The sequence below is a fragment of the Lactuca sativa genome, chromosome 4, assembly GCF_002870075.4.
Source record: "Lactuca sativa cultivar Salinas chromosome 4, Lsat_Salinas_v11, whole genome shotgun sequence".
NCBI classification, from domain to species: Eukaryota; Viridiplantae; Streptophyta; class Magnoliopsida; order Asterales; family Asteraceae; genus Lactuca; species Lactuca sativa.
In genome coordinates, this window is record NC_056626.2 from 94275735 (window position 1) to 94298090 (window position 22356).

The window sequence follows — 22356 nt, forward strand, 5'->3', positions numbered from 1 at the left end:
TTTAATTCTTATTGATTTCACTTAAATATTATTAGTTTTCATCTATATCTGGATTCTGACATTTTTTAAAAATTTATTAATTTTTTCCCAAGGAAGCACAATTAGAGTCTTACAAATGTTTGCTATGTCGACTCAAAGTTATATATTTTTTCCATTTTTTCTTTCTACTAGATTGTTTTTATTTTATTTTATTTTACTGCTGATGCCTTTTGTGTATGTAGTTGGGAGGGGACAATCTGGACTTTCAATGAGTCCTGGGGTTATAGAGAATGATTAATTTATGGTCGTTGAAATATTTGGGTACATTTAAATTCAAAATCATGTCAAATCTATATGGACCAATGTAGTAAAATAACATTTCATTAATTATTGTTAAGACAAAACAATGCACCAAAAGAACATAATCAGAGAAAAGAACGTAATCTCCGAAACAAAACAATGTGCCGAAAAGAACATATTCGTGGATACGAAAAAATAACTCATCGGAAAAATTATTCTTAGCGGCTGCATCGGTCGGATACGCAACTATTCGTCGTCCGCTGCTTTGCGCGGGTAAACGACTAGTATATATATATATATATATATATATATATATATATATATATATATATATATATATATATATATATATATATATATATATATATATATATATATATATAAACTAATATTTTTATGCATTTGATAGCCAGATATTTAAAATCATTGTGACAAGATTTAAACAAAAAAAAATATGATTAGTGTAACGTCCCAAAATTAGTCAACAAGTAGACAAATAAATGCAATTGGTGTAACGTCGCAAAATTTAAACAAAAAATTTTATTAGGCTTAAGTAAAATTTCTAAAACATTTAATGAGTTGTTATGACATCATCAACCCAAATTATAAAAGTATTAGAATCATTATAAAAACAACGAAAGTCTGATTAACAGTGATGTTATTGCGGTACAATCAAGTCGAGCTCTTCAATTTAAGAACAAAAGTAGTTGAACAACATTTAATCGATAATTATAAGCATAAAGGTTAGTGAATTGTCTAAAATATCACATACCATAATATACATATAATGCATACAAACAAATGCTTTCTGTTTTCTGATCCTGATCAATGGCGGCGACTAACGACTCCAAACTTAGAATTCAACAATATATTTAAAGTAATCATGAAATGATTCAGACTTGTTAGAATTTTAAATGACTAAGAGTCAGATGAATTAAGTATGTTACAAACTTTACCGTCATGATTTAGGGCGTGTTCGGCACGGAGCGTTTGGGAGCGTTTGAAAGTTTCTAGCTTCTAGCGTTTGACAAAGCGTTCTGTTTTAAACAAAAAGTTTTTTTTGACACTACAAGCTTGTAGCGTTTAGTCTAAACAAAACGCTATAAATTCAAATGCTACTTGATGTAGCCTTTAACAAAACGCTATAAGCTACAAGCCACCCGCTACCCGCTAACAGCTAATTTTACCGAACACGCCGTTAGTGTTAGAACTTTAATTAAACTTCAATTTCAAATTCCCACTTAAAAATCAGTTTCACCGTCAATTCCATTCTTCAATCGTTAAGATGTAGGATACGGGGAGAGTGGGAGCTCTTTGATCCAATCTTTAAACATTTGTCAAGATTAACCCCTCAATTATATATTTTTCCAATGTAACCGCAAAACCTATTTAATTTGGTTAGGTCAAAAGTCATACCTTAATTCTCATGGTTGGAAAGTCAAATTCCAATCTTAAAGTTTTATTTTTTTATTATTATTAATTTTTTACTTTAATTCCTACTTCACTATTATATAAAAAATTATTTAATTATTTTAAATAAACAAAATTTGAAATTTTAATCAAAATTGCTTTCATCTAAAACTTAATTTATATTTATGAGTTATACATTTAAGGAATAAAACTGTTAGCCTCAAATCTAGGGTACTTCAAGTATGAAGTTACTGTTCCCAAAGTCGAAGATGCTAATAATATAAAAAAATTGTTTTAGGAATATAACATTAGTTCATTTACAACTTAACCTCTTAAATACAAGTTGTTTTTGACCCAGTGTACATGTCGAATGCTTTGTAGACTTGAAACATATTCAGCTAAAATCTCTAAATATTAAGGTAATAAAAACTGATCGTAAAATATGTCTATATTTATATTAAAAAGAAATATTTGACAAATAAATATATTTTTCTCAAAGAAAGATAAAAACAAACAAGACTATACTAATTGTATACAATTTAGTTACGTTTGTGGCTTGCAAATTATTACAAAGCAAGGGAGAAGTGCTCTAGGATTGAGCAAATAAAGTTCTTCAATATTTGAATAAATACCTACTTTTCCAGCCAATGAATCAAATCCAGATTGGTTAGCAAGTTCTTGAATGTTCTCCAATGGCTTATGAACTCTCCCAGCAATCACTCTACAAACTATCAGAGCTTTCCTCAAACACGAACCATTGTTGACATCAATAGCTTCAAATGCCCTTTGACTTGTTGAAGTTGTGAAAACACCTCCAACTATATTTTTGTTGTTCCCATTTTTCTTAATTATAAACCCATGTCGTAGAATTTGACAAACTTTGCAGTTATTTGATTGGCAAAGACTGGACGAGCCGTTGAGGCCGAGATTGCATTCAACTAGGGTTCCGTGAAACCTTAGTAACTCATTGCCATCGGCAAGACATCGAGGGTGTTTCTTTTGGAGCTTGCTAGCTTTGACTTTTACAGTTTCTCGATGTTCTTCAAATTCAGATAGTGTTTTTTGCATGTTGTGGACCTTCAAGATCCTTTCTATTCCTCCAGAATTGGTGTGGCATTTTGACCAACTGGTTTTGTAGATTAATTCTACGATTTTCCTGGATGAATCTCCTTCAATGAGCTCAGTAACTGTCAAATCAAAAAAAAATCAACGAATTACATCCTTGAAAATTAATCCATGGGTACAAGAATCTTTATTTTAGAGGTTTTTACTAAATAGTAATAGTATTAAAAATTATATTTACCAAATCTTGTACTTTATAATAACAAGGTTTATTTTATTTTTTTGACACGATTCAATATTAATAATTAACCAAAAACATTTTCTTTTACTATCGGAGTGATTTTTTTTTTTTTTTTTTTTTTTTTTTTTTTTTTTTTGTCAATGATATAAACCACTTTTATTTTACTAAATAGTTTTTTTGAGTTTAATGTTTAGTACAATTAACCCATTTTGTTCAATAATATGTTCAATTACTTGACTCCCTTATTATAGTTAACATTTAAAGCTCTATTAATTGGACTAACATCTTTTTTTTTTTTTTTTTTTTTTTTTTTTTTTTTTTTTTTTAATTCCAATATTCGATATTAAATCCGTATTGTTTTTTAGTTCTATTATTATATACGTTGTTTGTGATTTTAGCGTCATATGACATATTGTGTAATTGAAACAGACATATGAGCTAAGGGTTTATCTTTTGTACTCTATATTATATGTTTGGTGATTGCGGAGTGTGTGTATATATATATATATATATATATATATATATATATATATATATATATATATATATATATATATATAAGATCGAATTATAAGCCAGTACAACAGAATGACTAGGGTCAAGGAGGTCGCGCTCTTTTGTAGGGTCCTAGGGGGAGCGCCCCTAGTGGATGCAAGTTGGATAACCAGCATGGAATTCTATTCCTCAACAACTGGTTGGGTGTTCTTGCATGGGGGATGTGCCATTTCCTAGGCTTCCAAGAAGCTATCTTGCATTACAAACTCGATAATGGAGTCTGAGTGTGTTGTGTTAGCTGTTGCTGGAAAAGAACTAGAATGGCTAAAAAATATAGTCTATGAGATTCCTTTGTGGTCACGGCTGATAGCACATATATCTTTCATTTATGATAATGCATCTGCTTTGGCTAAGGCTTACAGTCAGGTTTATAATGGAAAGTATAGACACCTAGGTGTTAGACATAGTATGATTATAGAACTAATCATTAATAGTGTGATTTCGGTGGAGTTTGTAAAATCGCAACAAAATTTGGTAGATCACTTGACTAAAGATCTACCAAGAGGCTTATTGCACAAATCTGTTATAGGGATGGGATTAAAGTTTAGTGACCTCATTTCGGGTCTGGTGCCACAAATAAGAGGAACAAATGAAGTATACATCCTAGGTACGTGGTCGGGTTTGCAAGTTGACCAGGTTGAAGTATAACTTCTTAATAATTTCTTTGATAAAAGTATATGCTGATACATGAAGTAAAAGAATTACCTACATGATTGTGAAGTGTAGCCGCATTTCAAGAGGTTGAGGACTTGGCCTTGATACAATCATGAGACGATTATGACACACGATGTGACATCCCCATTTTCACGGCCAGAAAAGACCGATTTGTTTATGCTTATTTAAAAATCCGAATATCCTTTTTGAATAATAGTATTGTAGAATTTTTTTCCCCAAAAACATGATAATGATATTATCAAAGAAATTCTGAGGAAATGTATTTTATTTATCCTAAAACATTAGGATGTCATCGTCAATACAGAAACATAAGCATAACAAAATATTACCATCCTTACAGTAATTAAACTAGTGGCCTAATACTCATTGAATCTCTCAGCAAAATGTATCTTTGATATCACTACATGTGATACAATAAATTAAGTGGGTTAGGTTGGGAAACCTGGTGATCACATAGGGATTTCAATCCCATAATGTGATAACATATATATTTTAGAACTTGCAAGATACAATTTCACCTGATATAAGCAATTTACCTCACCCCGTTGATCCCCACAATGACACACATCCATACTTTCGGATCTAAAAATAACAAATTTACCTAATCCATACTCCCGGATCAGGTATTAACGACTATGTATAATCCATACTCTCAAATTAATGACAAATAACTATGCCCACTCCATACTCTCAGACTAGGGAAAATGACTATGTCTAATCCATGCTCTCGGATTATTGACAAATGACTATGCTCAATTCATACTCTTCGAGTAAGGACGAATGACTATGTCTAATCCATGCTCACGAATCGAAGACAAATGTTATAGTTCTACCCTCCGTGTATATCTCACCCGTACTCTTAAGGAGATACTACCCGATATTCATGTTAATTACTTTAGGTATATTCTTTATGTCCTAAATCATCATATATTATCATATATATTCTTAACATGTATTCCAGGCAATAGAAAATATCTCACACATAACTCTTTAACATATATTTAATACTACAATAATTAATTGTATTAAAATCATTTTCATGATAAAGACTATGCACACACTTGTTAAAGTGATGACTCGAAACTCGGACAACACTTCGCTTGTAGCAACTGTGTTTCCTTTGATGTAACCTAGTATCATTTTCACTAAGTCTTAGTCTGATATTTATTGCGACAAATTATTGGTCTAGATTCATCATTACTTCAAAGTCTACTGATATATACTGTTTGGAAATCCGACTTTAAACACCTCACTAAATCCAGCCTAAAAATCATCCCTGTAAGTATATCAATCAGTATAACAACTTGGAATCACTAATAATTTTTTTATAGGTTCATAGTAACGGTAATGAACTTAAACATAAGTTACACTTAAAGTAATATAACCGTAGCTTAACTTACAGAGATTTCTAGTGAAAAGTTGGGATTTGTACTGGCAGAATTCCGACTCGAGAGCTTCTATTTGTCGGTCTCTTCGATGCCTTAGAGCCTTGCTAAGATATTCCAAAACCCCCAAAACTTCAGAAAATGGGATCTATAGAGAGAGGGATGTTTGGTAGTGATGTGTGATGAAGAAATGAGGTAAAATCATCTATTTATAGGCTGTTCAGGGTCCTCTCACGTCGTGATACATGCCAATCACGTCGTGAGATTGCGTAGGCACAAAGGCTTCGCCTCTGGTGCTGACACGCGGCACCGGACGCAGGTAAAACTGCAAATCTTTAAAAATTCATAATTTTCGCATACAAGCTTCGTTTATGACATTCTTTATATCCACACACAGGTATTTCTGAATACTACAACTTTCTTTTGATCCCATCGGCTAATGCTCGACCGATCTTAAATTTAACAGTCTGAGAAGATTACACTACGAATGACCATGTAAAATTTATAACTTCTACATACGGACTCCGTTTTCGACTATCTTTTTATACTTAGACTCTTACTAATAAGATATTTAATTCTCGTTTATATCATTTTGGAAAGAAAAATCAACCGACTTAAAATTCAATTTCTATGCATGCACTGATGTGCTGAATGACCATGTAAAATTCATAACTACCTTTAGTGAAGTCAGATTTGGACGTTCTCTATATGCACACTCTCGGTTTAATGAATACTATGAATTCTGATTAGATTACTAAGACTAAAAAATAATTTATCTAAATTTTACTTTTTACGTTACGCAGAGTCGTGTCGGCTTAATTGCGAAACTTTAACGGGTCATAACTTCTTCGTTATAAGTCAGATTTCAAGGTTGTTTATATGTACAAAATTCTTGTGACATATACAATAACTTTGATTAAGATTATTTATCCTAAATAGTTTTCTAACAAAAAGTCATTTTTGACGTTTACTATCTCTAAATTGACTAGCCCGAATTTTGCAGACATTACACAAGACTTTATCATACTGTCAAGTTGTATTTCGCTAGAAAGTTCAATAAACTAGTATATGTTTTACTTTCATGTATCAGTTAGTTTGAAGGGTTCAATTCTTAAAATACCATGTTTCTCGAGTAGTTGAATTGTTTGATACTAAAATGGGAATTCAAGCGTTTCGACATTTTCATTTATGTATTGGGTTGGTTTGTTTAGATAGTTTTATGTTAATTCACGGGTTAACACTAAAATGGTGGATAATTGTTGGTGATTTTAGTGTCACCTGATACTTTCTGTAATTAGTACTGACATGTGTGCTAAACTCTTATCGTTTGCAATCTATGTTATATGTTTGGTGAATGCAGAACGCATGCATATATAAGATCAAATTATAAGCCAGTACGACATAATGACGAGGGTCAAGGGGTTAGCGCCCCCTTGCAGTGTCATAGGGGCATCGCCCTTGGCGAGGTCCAAGGGGCAGATCCCTTGGTGGTGATTATGGTAAGATTGAATTAGTTTTATTTATGGAAATTCCGAATTCTAATAGGTGATTATGGTAAGATTGTTAAATCTTGTCAGTTTTGGTAAGCATTGATTATGGTATTAATTTCAAGATATCCATAACTCATTTAGAAGATTAACCCTAATTTGTCATGTATTTATACGACTCCTCTTTTAAGCCGTAAACAAAACCTTTTTCTCAGCTCTTTTCTTTTTTAAACGATCTCATAATTCTCTACGATTTGGGTTGTGTTTCTCTGCCTAGATACACAAGTGTCATTTGGATTATCTTAGACTGGATTTTCTACAACCGAGACATAAGATATAAATATATGGTCGGAAAGTGAACATACATGATCCATAAAGAATTCGGATTTCCACCATCACCCTACTCAAATATCCTCCAAGATACGTAAAGTTGCACAACGATATAAAAATGATATATGGACTCTAGATTTTTTTAGTATTTTTTAAGTTCATTAAAATAAAAACATTGTCACCATAAACAGTCAACGTCACCGCTTAACGGATCATCTTGATTATTCATTAATACTCAAAACTAAAATAAATATTTATACTAAACATTACTTCCTTCGTAAGAAAGTAAAAGATGTTGAATATTAATGCGCCGACGAGACCATGAAAATAGCATATAAATTAGCTTATAACTAAAAGTTAGATTTTCATATAACATGCCAAACATATATAAATTTAGATTCCAAGGGGGAGCACATTTAGACGGTGAAGTATCTTTCATAAATAAATTTAGGGTTCGATCATAGTTGTCAGGGTTTGGTAAATAATTATAAAAACTACAAACTACAAATCTTAATTGATTTCACTACTATTATCTCAAACAAGAACCTCGAAGACATAACCCTCCAGTCTAGGCAGATTTCTTTTTTAAGTGTTATTGCCAAAATAAAAACGCGTGGATAATTTTCCCAAATACCTTTCTGTCCCACTCTTGATACCACCCTTTTTGGAATCTAAAGCATCGCATGATCATTGACAGCATAAATTAAGTGTTTTGGATAATTTATTATTCTTAAGTATTAATGAATTTGCAAGAGGACATGTTAAGTCGGACGTGACAATTGACATGGGTTGTTTATGGTGATAAAGTTTGTATAAGCTAAATGGCGATGACTTAAACATCATCATCCATGGTTACACCAAGTGACCCACCTCGGTGATTAAATCGTCCACAATTGACACTCTTTAAGTTACACTGTTTTCCTGCCACCGATGCCAATTGCAGCAACCACAACTCTCATTCTGCGGTGTTTATGGTGCCCTTTGCTACCATTCCCTCCACATTTGATCTCGTTTACAGTTCGTCCACGACTTAAATCCCAATATGACCATCAAAAAAATGAAAGTGAAGGAGCATCTGGGTCACTTGGAGTTGTCATTCAAACCAAATGAGATTGTAGAATATACGAGTGCAGGAGGATACTACTTATGATTGGTTCAATAATGGTGACAGAAGGTTTCATGTAGTTGACGAGGGTAACAACACGGAACCAGAAGACGAAAGGAGGGCGGCTGAAGGCGATCACATCATTCGGGGAAGAAAGTAAATTAATTTTTTTTAATAAAAAATCTTTTTTTCTAAATAAGTAAATTATAAGAGAAATTAAATTACCTCCTACCTTTTATGTCTATAATTATTTCTACCCATTAAAATTATGACAAATCACCATTCAATTTAATTGTATTTTATACGTTCCTAATATAACCTTAATGAATTAGTTAAAAAAATATGGAATGATGACACGTGTCATAATTTTACTGGGTAGGAACATTTGTAGGCATAAAAAATAAGAAGCAATTTAATTTCTCACAAATTATAAAGTACAAGATGGTAAAAAAATTAAAAACAACAACTATTTGGTAAAACTATGAAGCTCTGACACCTAAAACTCAACAAAGAAGAATTAATATCAAAGAGTGATGTTAGACATATATATATCCTGGATTCTCGGTAGTATGGAATGCGTGCTTATATATATTAATGTAAATATAACCTAGAGATGGACTTACTATATTTAATCTAATATAGATTGATTTTTAAAAAATAAATAAATAAATAATTTATAAGAAAAAAAGAAACAAAGAAGCAAGAATCTTTGCTTACCAGCATGTTTAGAGAGATGATGATTTTCAAGAGCTTCCCATTTCACAAATTGCTCACCACATTTATGACAAGCCAAGTTAAAAATCCCATGGCCTTCACCTTCAAAAGAAGCTCGAGCCTTTGAAGCATTAATAGCACCAAAACCAGAGCCTAAACCTCTACTAGCCCTTGAAAATCCATTAGAGTTTCTTCGATTAGTCATCGGTGAGCTTGTTAGCTTGTGATGATGATGATAATGGTGAGGGCCAGGCGTCCCAGGTTTTAGGGTACCCTCAAATCGTGAGGACACCCCCTCACCATCACCACCAACACCGTTTCCATCTTGCAAAGAACCAAAGCCGGTGATCTTCAGTTCACAGTTTGAATTCGACAAAACAACTTCATGGGCAATTGGGTTTAAAAGTTCTGAACTTCCAATGGACCTAGGACTAGCATTTGTTGTTGTGGTTGCCATTGTTGTTGGTTTTTCTTCCATGTGCCTCTTGCTTCCATGGATGACATCCTTAAGATTTGCTAAAGATCTTGAACACCCTGATTTCCCTCCTGTTGATGTTGATGATTTTTTTGTTTTCGTTACTATTTTGCTGAGATTCTTCCCCTGAAAATTTGGATCATGAACATCTGCAGGTCCTGATTGGCAGTGCAACGACTTCCGTAACGCAAACCAAACAGCAGGCATCTCTATGTGTGTATGTATTTGGTCTTCAGGAAATTTAAGGTTTCAGACTTAATTTGTAGAGAAATCAAAACCATATGAGACCCATCTATGATCGGTTGCACTTCGTGACATAGAAAAAGTCCACTCTTTGACCTAATCTATAGAAGCAACCCATGGCATATATATATATATATATATATATATATATATATATATATATATATATATATATATATATATATATATATATATATATATATATATATATATATATATATATATATATATATATATTATGTGCACCCACGCAAAACGGCGTCGACAATTATTACTGTTTTGACAAATGATTTTTTTTTTCAAAAAATGTTATACGGCTTTTTCAATCGCTACAAATTTTTTGACTAGTATGTTAGGAAAATTTCGTGCCTAACATTTGGAAAAACATCATGCCCAAGTTGAGATAATGTCAACCGCTTCTCCATGTCGAGTCTTAAGAATGATTGAAATTAATTATAAAATAAAAATCTAAAATCGAAGTTTTTTCAAAGAATGTTTCGAAAGTTTCATCTTTGACAATTTATCTTGGACTATTTTCAATAGTACGGATGAGAAGGGAACTTGCATCTCTTGGAACGATGAGAGATAGAAAGAAAAGAGCGGAACAAAAGAAAATCTATTTTTGTCCAATTACCATTAGTCAAACACACACTAAGCATACCACATCTTGTTTTGTCGTGTACTGCCAATGTTTTAAAAACCGGTTTGAACCGGCCGATTGAACCGGTTGGACCGGGAATCGGGAAAGGGAGCGGTTCAACTATCACCGGTTTTACATTGATTTATGAACCGGATTGAACCGGCCGGTTTGTAGAAAAAACCGTTTGAACCGGTCAAAATGAATAAAAATACATGAAAAAGAATCATCATCCATACTTATAAAGCTAGCAATTTTCCTTGAACCTCATGCATTTGAAACCCCCATAAAAATATGCAAATAATCATTAATTTGAAACCTCTTATTTTAATAAATACCACTCAAAAGTCTTTTAATAATGATTAACAATTCAAAGGTTTTATAACGTATATAATATACATAATAAATAATTAATGGATACTCTATTATAAAAAGGTCAATCTTTTTGAGTAGATACACAAATACAAATCACATATAAAATTTACAAAGAAAACAAGTTTAAAGTTATTTGTGTTGGTTTAAAGGCTTTGAACAATTTTTCGAGCCATGTTATTATGTTCAAGTTTTTAATTTGTAGTTTGTTATATACTAATTCTTTTTTGTATTTTCTTGATTTATGTATTCTTTTAAGAATATCATTGTATGTTGTGGTTGAAATTTTAATGTAAATTAGATTAGATTCATGTTATCGATCATATGTTATGGAAGGTGATATATATAATATTTAATTAACTATTGTATACATGTTTGTATGTTCATGTTGCTTCAAAAAAATAATTAATTAAAAATCATGGATATGTCATATTATCCATATTATCCATGTAAGTCTTTTTTTTAAATGCAAATTGTCTATCTTATCACTTTATATTTTAGTATATGTTTAACATTTTAATTATAATAATAAGTGTTTTTTAAAAGTTTCTTTCACTTATTAATAATAACGAGTGGTTTAAAATTAATAAGCAGTAATTATAAAGAATAAAATCAAATTACATGGATATGTCATATTATCCATGTAAGTTTCTTTTGAAATACGAATTGTCTATCTTATCACTTTATTATTTAGTGTATGTTTCACATTTTAATAATAATATTAAGTGTTTCTTAAAACTCTTCTTTAACTTATTATTAATAATAAGTGGTTTAAAATTAATAAATAACAATTTTAAATGATAATAACATCAAATTATAAATTATATTTAACTATAAATAAATTGTATTTTAAATGAACATAATTATTGAAATTAGAAAATGATCACATAAATAAAAATATAATTAATCAATAATAATAATTGTTAAAAATAATACTAAATAGATAATTATATTTAATTCTATTAATGGGGAATGTGGGTTGATGTCAACGAATATTATTGTTCAAAATAATAGAGATTATATATATATATATATATATATATATATATATATATATATATATATATATATATATATATATATATTAGTGTAAAAATGTTATCTCAAAGTTAATGTTAATAACATAATCATTTTAAACATATCTTTTTCAATATTTTAACAATATATTTTTGATCTTCGTTGCGCAACGCGCGTGAATTCGTCTAGTTTACATAATAACTTTGGTGAATTTTTTCAAATCTATTTATTTTTCTCTAAATAAAAACATATATTTAAGTTATAAATTTTTTTGATGTGTTTGTATTCATCAAAAACTATATTTCGTTTCGATATTATACGTTATTTTCTTTTTGACGTATATGGATTGATGTAAAACACTAAAACTTATGGTTATGTGTTATTTTAATATATTTGGATCAACCCACAAGTTATTTTTATGTGTATTTTTAATGTTTGAACTTGTAAACATCAAATTCATAATTTCTATATGTATGTATGTGTAGGAAAATAGAAAATAAAAACATGAAAAATATAGAAACTGGTTCACCCGACGGTCGAACCGGTTAAACTGGTTGAACTGGGAACCGGTCACCATACCGGTTCAACTAAAAACCCGGTTTTTAAAACATTGTGTACTGCTTAACAAACTGGTCATAAGTAAATTTGTTATCTAGAAGAAGAAGCTACTCGAGATGGTTTGGAAATTGATTTCCATCAAGTCTGAACCATTTTAAATCGGGGCGCAATTTTTCTTATACATAGATTCTTTATTTTCTATCTTATGAATTTTATTATGAAATATGTAGTTTTTTATATTGTATTTACGCTTTCAACAACAATACCAACACAGATAAAAATTAAAATAAAAAAATAAAAAAAAACATATTTATCTATTTTAGGTTTTTGCCTAGGATATAGAAAATGCTTTATGTAATGTTGTATGACAAAGATGATCAATGTAAGCTAATAATTAACCATATTTGGAAATATGAATGGATTTAGTAGCTAAACAACTTAATTTTGCACCATACACAATCTATATGAGACTTTCAAATTAACATTCAATCAAATATAGATTTTAAAAATTAGGTTGTGAAATTTTAAAGCTAAGTTTGACATAGATGTTTTCGTACACAAATGGTTAAATTATTTGAAATTAATACAACATGCGAGTCGTAAATAAAACCAACAAAGAAGATTAAAAATTAGGGTTGGAAACAGACTATAGTTTATTACCTCTTGATATGTGGTAAAATCACAAGCAATTCTTGTAGTCTCGACCAAAAATACCAAAACAAAGAAATCAAAACTCAAAACATGTCATTTTCTTCATTCATCATATACCTAAAAAAGAACCGTGAGAACCTGAACCGAACCAAGTTTTGTGGAATTACAGTGATAACGAAAAGTAATTTTTCTTATTAATAAAAATATATAAATTGGAATAAGTTTCATGGGACACATATTATTGATATTGAGCAACCTCAAAAAAAAGCTTTCAAAAAAATACATAGACTTAAATGTAACAACCAAGAATAATTATTTTCAAATGAAGAAAAAGAGATAAAAGCAAGAAAAAAAGATCCTTGTTCTTGAGGAGCTTGAACTGACCAACCCATCAAAAAGTTGGATGGATGAACGACACTTAATAGCTCTCCAATAATACTTTAGAGAAGATAATAGATAATATCCATGGTTTTAATCCAGATGCAATTTTTTAAAAATTCACTTCAACTTTTCTATAAAATTTACTCAAGAGAAAAGAATATGCCCACCATATACAAATTTAATATATACACGAATATATAGAAATTCAAGAATACAAACGCACAATTTTTTATGTTAAAACCTTGAAATATACATAGATATATGGAAAAAATGAATAAAAAGAATGTCCAGTCATGATAGAAACAATTAATAGAAAATCAAGGATATAGAGACCCACCATTATGTGATAATGTTGCCGCTAAAACAAAAGACACCCTTCGAAATCTACAAGAAATCCTTCCTATGAAGTTTCGACTTCAACGATGAATAAAGAAAAAAAATAAACTAAAAGATTAAACCGAAGCTGAAATATGTTAAAAGAACGTGGAATCGTAAAGTGTGGTGAATCAGGTGACAAGAATGTGAAACGATAACATATATGAGCTTTTTTTAATTTTTTAGTCCACTTCTAGGATTTTGATGGTTGACTTTTTAATATAATATTATATCCATATTAAACAGAAACAAAATTTAATTGATGTTTCATTCCTTAAATATTTTCGTTGATTATTCTTTACCATAATTACTTTTGTTCATAAAAAGATAAGTGATTTGTGCATAAAAAATTTGTACATTAAATTATCAAACAGTACCTCTTAAATTTTAAGAAAAGTTCAACATGCTAATATGTTTTATAATATATATATATATATATATATATATATATATATATATATATATATATATATATATATATATATATATATATACACACTTAAGTTCAAATAAGAACAATTATCAAATTGAGAACACAAGAACAAATCTCAGCCACTAATTCTAATAAGAAAAAAAAAACACGTCATTGTTTTAGTACTTAAGGGTATTTTTGTAAAATTGGAACAAATTTTTTTTTTGCAAACACTCATCTGAATCCAATCATCCAGATAAGAAAGATTGTCGGCCTGGTTGTAATCGATATTAAAGATTTTTTTTTCAAACTCTTTCAAATTATACTCAATCTCTTCGAACACCTGATTGTGGTTCAACTTTTGTTCATCGATTCGTTAAGGAAGAAATAATTATTGAACTAGAGCTACTTTGTTGAGATTTTGATGGAATATCTTTTATAAATAGTTGATTCTTTTGATTAAATAAATCGAGATTGTTTGATTCGATTTTAAGCAATGAATTTCGATCACAACTTTATATAGTTGTGCATAATCAAGAACATCAAAAACTCAGTGAAAACTCATCAGGTATTGTAAATTTATCGATTTAATCTTCAATTTTTTGATTTTTAATTAAATTCATGTTTTTATCATTGAAATTCTTTTGATCCAAAGTTTTTATCACGATTGTCTAATAATTGTCAATCTTTTGCTTTTGATTTGGTATATCATGTGAAGATTTTTCATATTTATATAAGGCAACTTTTTTGCACTTCAACTGTTTTATGAAATATTTCATAGAGTTTTTTTCTCAAGAATTACCTTTTGGTTTGGGTTTGTTGTTTTTTTGCTTATTATATTTGTGTTTTGGTTTAGTTTTGTTTGTTTTTTTGCTTATTATGTTTATGTAGGTTAACTTTTATGCACTTAAATACTCCAAGAGTTAGGATTACAAGTTTTATGTATTATTCATACGTGAATAACATATACCATTGTATATTTTCTTTATTCTCTTAGTAAGCGTATATTGATTCATGTGAGAAGGTATATTCAAATGTGAATATTATAAAGTATAATTTGTTTGAATGTTATTCAGATGTAAATAACAATGTTGTGTATTTTCTTTGTTTTTTAATTGTTAATCGTAGGTTTTATTGTTTGATAATTCCGTTTGTAAGGGATAATGTGAATTGATTTACATATTCAAGATGATACTATTTTTTTGCTTCTACATTTTAAGATTATGATGAAGATGATGAAATTTCAAATCATCATAACCGAAATTATAGTATTTCTAGTAAATAATATTTTAATATTTTTTATTCATATATGAATAGTAAGAAATCAATATTTTATTATATTCACATAAGTAAATATATATTAATTTACTTTGAATAAACCATAACTTTTGTTATCTAATATATGAAATTCGATGACTATTTTCATGTGAATATACATGTTCAGGTGATGAATTCATATTGATATGTGTATGTGTTTATATATGTTCATATGTTGTCATAATCGTATATGAATATATAAAAAATTTCAATATTCATATATGTATGTATTATGTATATTCACATACTATTCAAATCATATATGAATATAAATATAAATATTTATCTATATGTCATTGATTTTTTATTCAAATGTAAATGAAACATAAAATAATTATTTCATGTGAATATATATGCTACGATGTTAAATATACATATGTGAATATTGGTATGTTTATATATATAATATGTGATTATAACAACATGTCAATGCATATTCAATGTGAATGTATATTTTCACATCTGATTATACACAAACATATGAATCTTTACCTATCAATATATACATATTCACATGTATATATTCAAGTGTTATAATCACCTGTGATTGTACACAAACCTTTTAATGTTTATATGTTAATATGAATGTTCAATATGATTATAGGTAAATGTTGATATGTGTTAGAGATATTCACATGTAATTAAGCATTACTACTACTTATTTATTTGTGATTTTGTATTGTAACAAGTTAAAATAATCTTCTTGAAAAATACATCAAATACAGTTGTGAACAGTTTAATCATATTTGTATATTATACATACATGCTTTTAGAATATTTATGAGAAAAGATTTCAAGTAAATGCCTTAACAATATACTTTAAGGTGATGGAGAAACGACGCAATATATTCAAATTACCATCTTAGTAGAGATCACTTTGATGAAAGAGATGTTGATATTACCAAATTAGTTGATGAAACATTATTTGATTTCAAATATTGTCTAGATTTTGTGAGAGACATAAAAGGATATATAGATTTTTTACAACCTATTTATTTGTGAATAATATGTATTTATCCTAAAGTTTAATTTTCATTCACTTGTGACGATTCATTTTACATGTTTATCTGATTCTTTTAGTATCTTTATAAAAATGCATTATATTTTTCAACAATTAAGAAACGAAGTATAATATTCATATATGAATACAATTTGGTATTCATATATGAATAACATGTGAATATAATTGTAAAAAAGTTGATAATCACAAGTAAATATAATTGTAAGTATATGAAATTTGTCGTTGTGAATATAAGTTTAAATATATATTTTATTTCACAACTACATTTGAATTGAAGTGTGAAGAACATATCAATAACATGTGAGTATTATAGTAAAATACATTAAATTTGCATTTATGAATCAAAGTGTAAACTTAATTTTTATATGAGATTAACATGTGAATACCTCAAATTTGGTATATTATAAACATATAATTACATGTGAATATATATATATATCAATATATACATGTTAATGTAAAAAAACTTTTAATTATCAACCTATAATATTTACACGTGGATAACATATAAGGTATATTATCACATGTGAATATAACATATAATATTCACATGTGAATACATAATATAATTACCACATATGAATATATTATATGATATTTACATGTGAATATGCCTTCACATGTGAATCAATTCATATATGATTAAAAATTACATTCATATATGATTAAATTATGATTATTAATAAGTTTTATATGTATTTACATATTAAACATGAGAAGAAGACACATTGGTTTGTCAATTATTTTTATATTGTGTAAATATAGTATGTTACATGTAAATTCAACATTATACTGGATAGACTACATAAATTGGTTTATGAAAGCCATTCACATGTGAATATAACATGATAAACGTTGACAAGTATATAAATTTATACAACATTCACATGTGAAGATAATTATATTGTATTCACCTAATAATGACTTCACTTTTGGACCAGCCAACCATCGCCCTTGTGACATGAACCAATCATTGATGAAAATGTTAATACACATATATTGTTAGTTCATAATAATAATTATTTGTTCATATTCGAAAAAGTACATGTAATATTCACATATGAATAAACCATGTAACATTCACATGTTTATTTATATGTGAATGTTACATGATAAATATTACATGTGAATACAATTGTACACGTGAATATACAACATAAAACGAATATATTATATAATATTCATATGTGATTATACCGTGGTGACAAAAGATATCATGTAATATTCATATATGATTATGTCATATAAATAAAATATACATTCGTATACGAATCAATATTTACTTATTAAGATTAAAAAGTAAATATAACTTTTATCAATATATGTTACTTGTATATCCACATGTGGATATTACTGTTATGTTCACATACGAATATTATATGTATATTTATATGTGAATAATATTAAATGGTTTATTCATATGTGAATATTTCATGTTATATTTATAAATATAAGTTTTATAAAGTATTCACATGTGAATATACCTCTATACGTGAATATACCATAAAAATATGATATAATATTCTAATGTAATATACAATATAAAAAGTTAATACATTCACATGTGAATCAATATATCTTTATTAAAATGAGAAAATAAATATGAAATGTTATGTACTAGTCACATGTGAATAATATATAAAACTATATTGACATCACTCTATGGAGCACTTCATCAAACAATTGATGTGCATAAAATTTAAGCTCAATAATTATTAAAAACATGAATAATTGAGCAAAAAAAGTACAAATCAAACAAAATTATATCAAAATTGGTTAGAAACCACTATATTTGAGATAAAAAAAAATTATGAAAACTATCTGGAGCATTTCATCAAAAAGTTGTAGTGTATAAACTTAAAGTTCAATAACATTGGAAAAACTTAAAGAAATAAACACAAAATATACAAATCAAACCAAATAAAATCAAAATTGATGATAAACTAGTAGACTGAGATTAAGAAAAAGTAGATTTGATGTTTTTCTAACCTTAATTTCGATATTTTCTTGAAATCAAAAGGTTCAAATAGGATGATCAAAGTTGAAGGATTGATATAAACACAATATTTTTTTGATGATCGATGATCGATGATGGAGATATGATTATGTTGAGGTAGAATCGATCGATGATGATGAAGGTATGAATAATTGAAACAGAATGTATCGAAACTATTCTAGATCTGGTGATGTTGGACTAAGAGATTTTTTATGTAATGATCGATTGTATATGATGATGTTGAAGATAAGTGATTATTGATGATTGATGGTTTTGATGATAACCTAAATAGTTATAAATGTTATTTTAGGAAGTCAAATTTTATTTGTATGATTTAGTTAATAATCGTAATTACTAATTTGCCCTTTTTAGTTTAATTAAGTTATTTATTTTTATTCTTTATATTTAAAAGAAATGATTGGCGTACGTTTGTTCTTGCGTTCTCTATTTTATATTTTCTCTCATTTGAACATTCGCATATACATACATATATATATATATATATATATATATATATATATATATATATATATATATATATATATATATGTGTGTGTGTGTGTGTGTGTGTGTGTGTGTGTGTTGGGACTAGGGTCCTTACTATATCCAGGATCGTCAACTATCCAGAATCCTCAGCAATATCAGGATCCCAGTTAATTACCATTATGATTTTTATCAATATTTATAATAGTCATATTTTGTCTATAACTAACACGTGTGCAGAAGAAGTTAAGGGAAGACTAGTTCTCAACGAAGAATCATCTCAACTATGTTAAAGACCCATAACGCTTGGTCAAATAACATTTGTGAAGCTTGTCATAGAGGATCCAGGGAATATCGGACATCTTGTTTGCCAAAGTAGACTATAAATTGAGACTTGTAATATGCACACGACACACTGTTCTTTAGCTTAAGTTTAATCTACGAAATTCTCTACTTATTCTTACTAAGAATTCAATGTAATCTTCATTTTTATATTAATAAAATCATCAAGGCAGGTGTTCATTATCACCTCCCAAAGTTTTATTCCAGAGATCCTAGTAAGGATCAAGGGATTTCCTTGTAAACAATTGTGTCACTTTCTTTTACCACTTGCTTTTACACAATCTGAATATCACAGCCTCTCATTCAATTTGGTTGATTAGTACTTGTGTAATTTTTGACCAAAACAATATATATGTTGGAACATTACTTATAAGCCTTTGTCTCTTAAAAGAATTATCCACATAGGAGAATGAAAAAACATTGAATAACGCAATAGGTGACCCAACAGCAGGAGGAGAATATAACACTACTCAAAGAAGTGGAGAGGATGAAGGAGAAATTTTAGAAATCCCAGGAAACTACGCCCATAGTTGTGCAACCAAGGATCCTGGACTTCAATAATGCAGGATCCTCAGAAAATCGCCAGAGTGACACAATTCCTACCACTGTGGCGTCACCCTGGGGGGCAACTATGGACAACCGAGCATCCATGATCAATGATCTCAATGAGACTTTCAACACTCCTAGAAACCTTGACTCTAGTAGCTTGTTGAACAACAATACTATTAATACTAACTACACCAATGTTAATGCAGGAATAAACTCGAACATGGCTAGGGAACTTCAACAATTAAAAAAAATGATCTCCAGTGTACCCGGAGTGGTCCAACCAATACCAGAAGCATCCCCTACAAGCCACATGATCTCAAGATTTACTCCTACGATAGCCGATACTGAAGTTCCTAAGCACTTCCAAACTCCCAGCATGAAGCTATACGATGGGACTACAGATCCCGAAGAGCATATAGCCCAATAAAGAGAAAGGATGGAGATCATTCCCATGCCAGGGCATTTGAAGGAAGCTTGCCTGTGCAAAGGCTTTAGTTCGACTCTTACAGGATCGACCCTCAAATGGCTACAAAACGGTCCCCCACACTCTATTACTTCATTTGCACACTTAGTCAATATCTTTAATAACCAATTTTCTTGCAGCAGAACCTTTGAGAAGATCACTAGTGATCTCTACCGAGTGGTTCAGGGTCCTAAGGAAAAACTTAGGGACTTTGTTAAAAGGTTTGGTAGGGAAGCTCTAAGCATCCCCAACATTGACATGGCCACCATTGTGGAAGTTTTCAAAATGGGATTAAGAAAGGATTCACCCTTCTACGAAGACCTTGTGATGACCTCATGCAAAGGATTGGATGAAGTCAGGTGCCGGGCATTGAGGTTCAATAGGCTCGAAGAGGATAAAGAGATCCAGAAGAGAAGCAACACTTTGAATCAGTATGAGAACCCCAACAGGAAGGTTGAATCTTCAACTCAAAGATCCTACAAATTGAAGCCCTATTCCAAATTGGATCATCACAGGGTTAATGCCCTTGAAGATGGAGGAGAAGAGGAAGAGCTTCCTAAAATCATTGAATATTGTCTTTCTGTGGATGTTTCAGGTGTAATTCATGCTATGCAGGATCTTAGAGACAAAACAAGATGGACAAAGAGAGATAAGAAGTCCACCGCTTGGAAAGACAAGTCCAAATGGTGTGCTTACAATGAAGACCTTGGCCACATCACGGAGGCCTGTATAGCTCTACGAAAAGAAATAAGCTACCTCCTTAGCAAAGGACACCTTAAAGAGATCCTCGGGAGAAAGAGAGAAAATCCAAGGAAAACAGCCACGATGGTCATAGGATCTTGGAGAAACCAGGATCTCTACCCTCTGACACTAAGATAATTAATGTTATCTCAGGCGGATCTAACATTTGTGGTACCTCTTATTCTCAGGCTAAAAGACATGCCAAAGTCTCCAAAACAGAAAAGGAGGATCGACCACGAAAGAATACCATGCTTATAGTAGTGAAAAAGAAATTACATTTGATGAAACTGACAGGGAAGGAATTGAGGATCCTCATCATGATGGACTCGTGATAACATTGTACATGGCCAACCATTTCGTTAGAAGGATCCTCGTTGAGGGAGGATCCTCAGTCAATATCATACTCCTAGGCGCGCTGAAAAGAATGAACATCCCAGAATCAGAGATAGTCAGAAGATCCTCACTCCTCATAGGATTTAGCGGGGAAACAAAACTCACAGTTGGAGAAATAAAGCTACCAATATACATAGAAGGAGTAAACTCCATAAAAAATTTCTTTGTTAATGACACCCCGTCTTCTTATAATGTGATACTAGGTAGACCATGGATCCACGAGATGAAAGTGGTTCCATCAACATACCATCAGTGTGTGAAGATCCCCACTCCATGGGGCACAATGAAGATCATGGGAGACCAACAAGAATCGAAAGAATGCTACAAAATCTCTATGAAATCTACAACCAAACCCCAACAAGCATAGCAATTAAGGCAAGGGGCACGACATGTTCTAGAGACAAAGGAACAAGACCTAAAGGAGGTGCCCCTGGGAATCGGGGATCCTGAAGCAAAAGTCCTCATAGGATCCTCAATGCCTGAGCAAATCAAGCAGGATATACTGAATTTCATAAGAACCAGAAGCAAGACATTCACATGGAAACATGAAGATATGACATGTATAAACAAGAGTATTATTACTCATAAACTTGATATTGACCCTTCTTTCAGACCAATACACCAAAAAAGAAGGAAATTTGCACCCGAAAGGAATCAAATCATCCAAGAGGAAGTTGAGAAGCTCCT

General features: G+C 30.0%; 2 protein-coding genes across 2 annotated transcripts; one reads left to right on the top strand and one right to left on the bottom strand.

Annotated features, from left to right (window-relative positions):
• Positions 1-2119: 2119 nt before the first annotated feature.
• LOC111897123 (uncharacterized) lies at positions 2120-10069 on the bottom strand. The gene is made up of 2 exons (XM_023893088.2): positions 9247-10069; positions 2120-2876 (listed from the first exon to the last, which is right to left on the bottom strand). Exons 1-2 carry the CDS (start codon positions 9923-9925, stop codon positions 2233-2235), a joined length of 1323 nt encoding a protein of 440 aa, XP_023748856.1. The 5' UTR covers positions 9926-10069; the 3' UTR covers positions 2120-2232.
• A 10439-nt stretch (positions 10070-20508) lies between these two features.
• Positions 20509-21414, top strand: LOC111897110 (uncharacterized). Its single transcript, XM_023893076.1, has one exon. The coding sequence runs from the start codon at positions 20509-20511 to the stop codon at positions 21412-21414; it is 906 nt and encodes a 301-aa protein (XP_023748844.1).
• Positions 21415-22356: the final 942 nt, after the last annotated feature.

What these genes read in the sequence shown, in the direction of transcription:
- LOC111897123 (XM_023893088.2), bottom strand. Translation starts at nt 9,925, where the DNA reads ATGCCTGCTGTTTGGTTTGCGTTACGGAAGTCGTTGCACTGCCAATCA. An exon ending in TCATCTCTCTAAACATGCTG is followed by an intron (nt 2,877 to 9,246) that starts GTAAGCAAAGAT and finishes TTGATTTGACAG; the next exon opens with TTACTGAGCTCATTGAAGGA.
- LOC111897110 (XM_023893076.1), top strand. Translation starts at nt 20,509, where the DNA reads ATGGAGATCATTCCCATGCCAGGGCATTTGAAGGAAGCTTGCCTGTGC.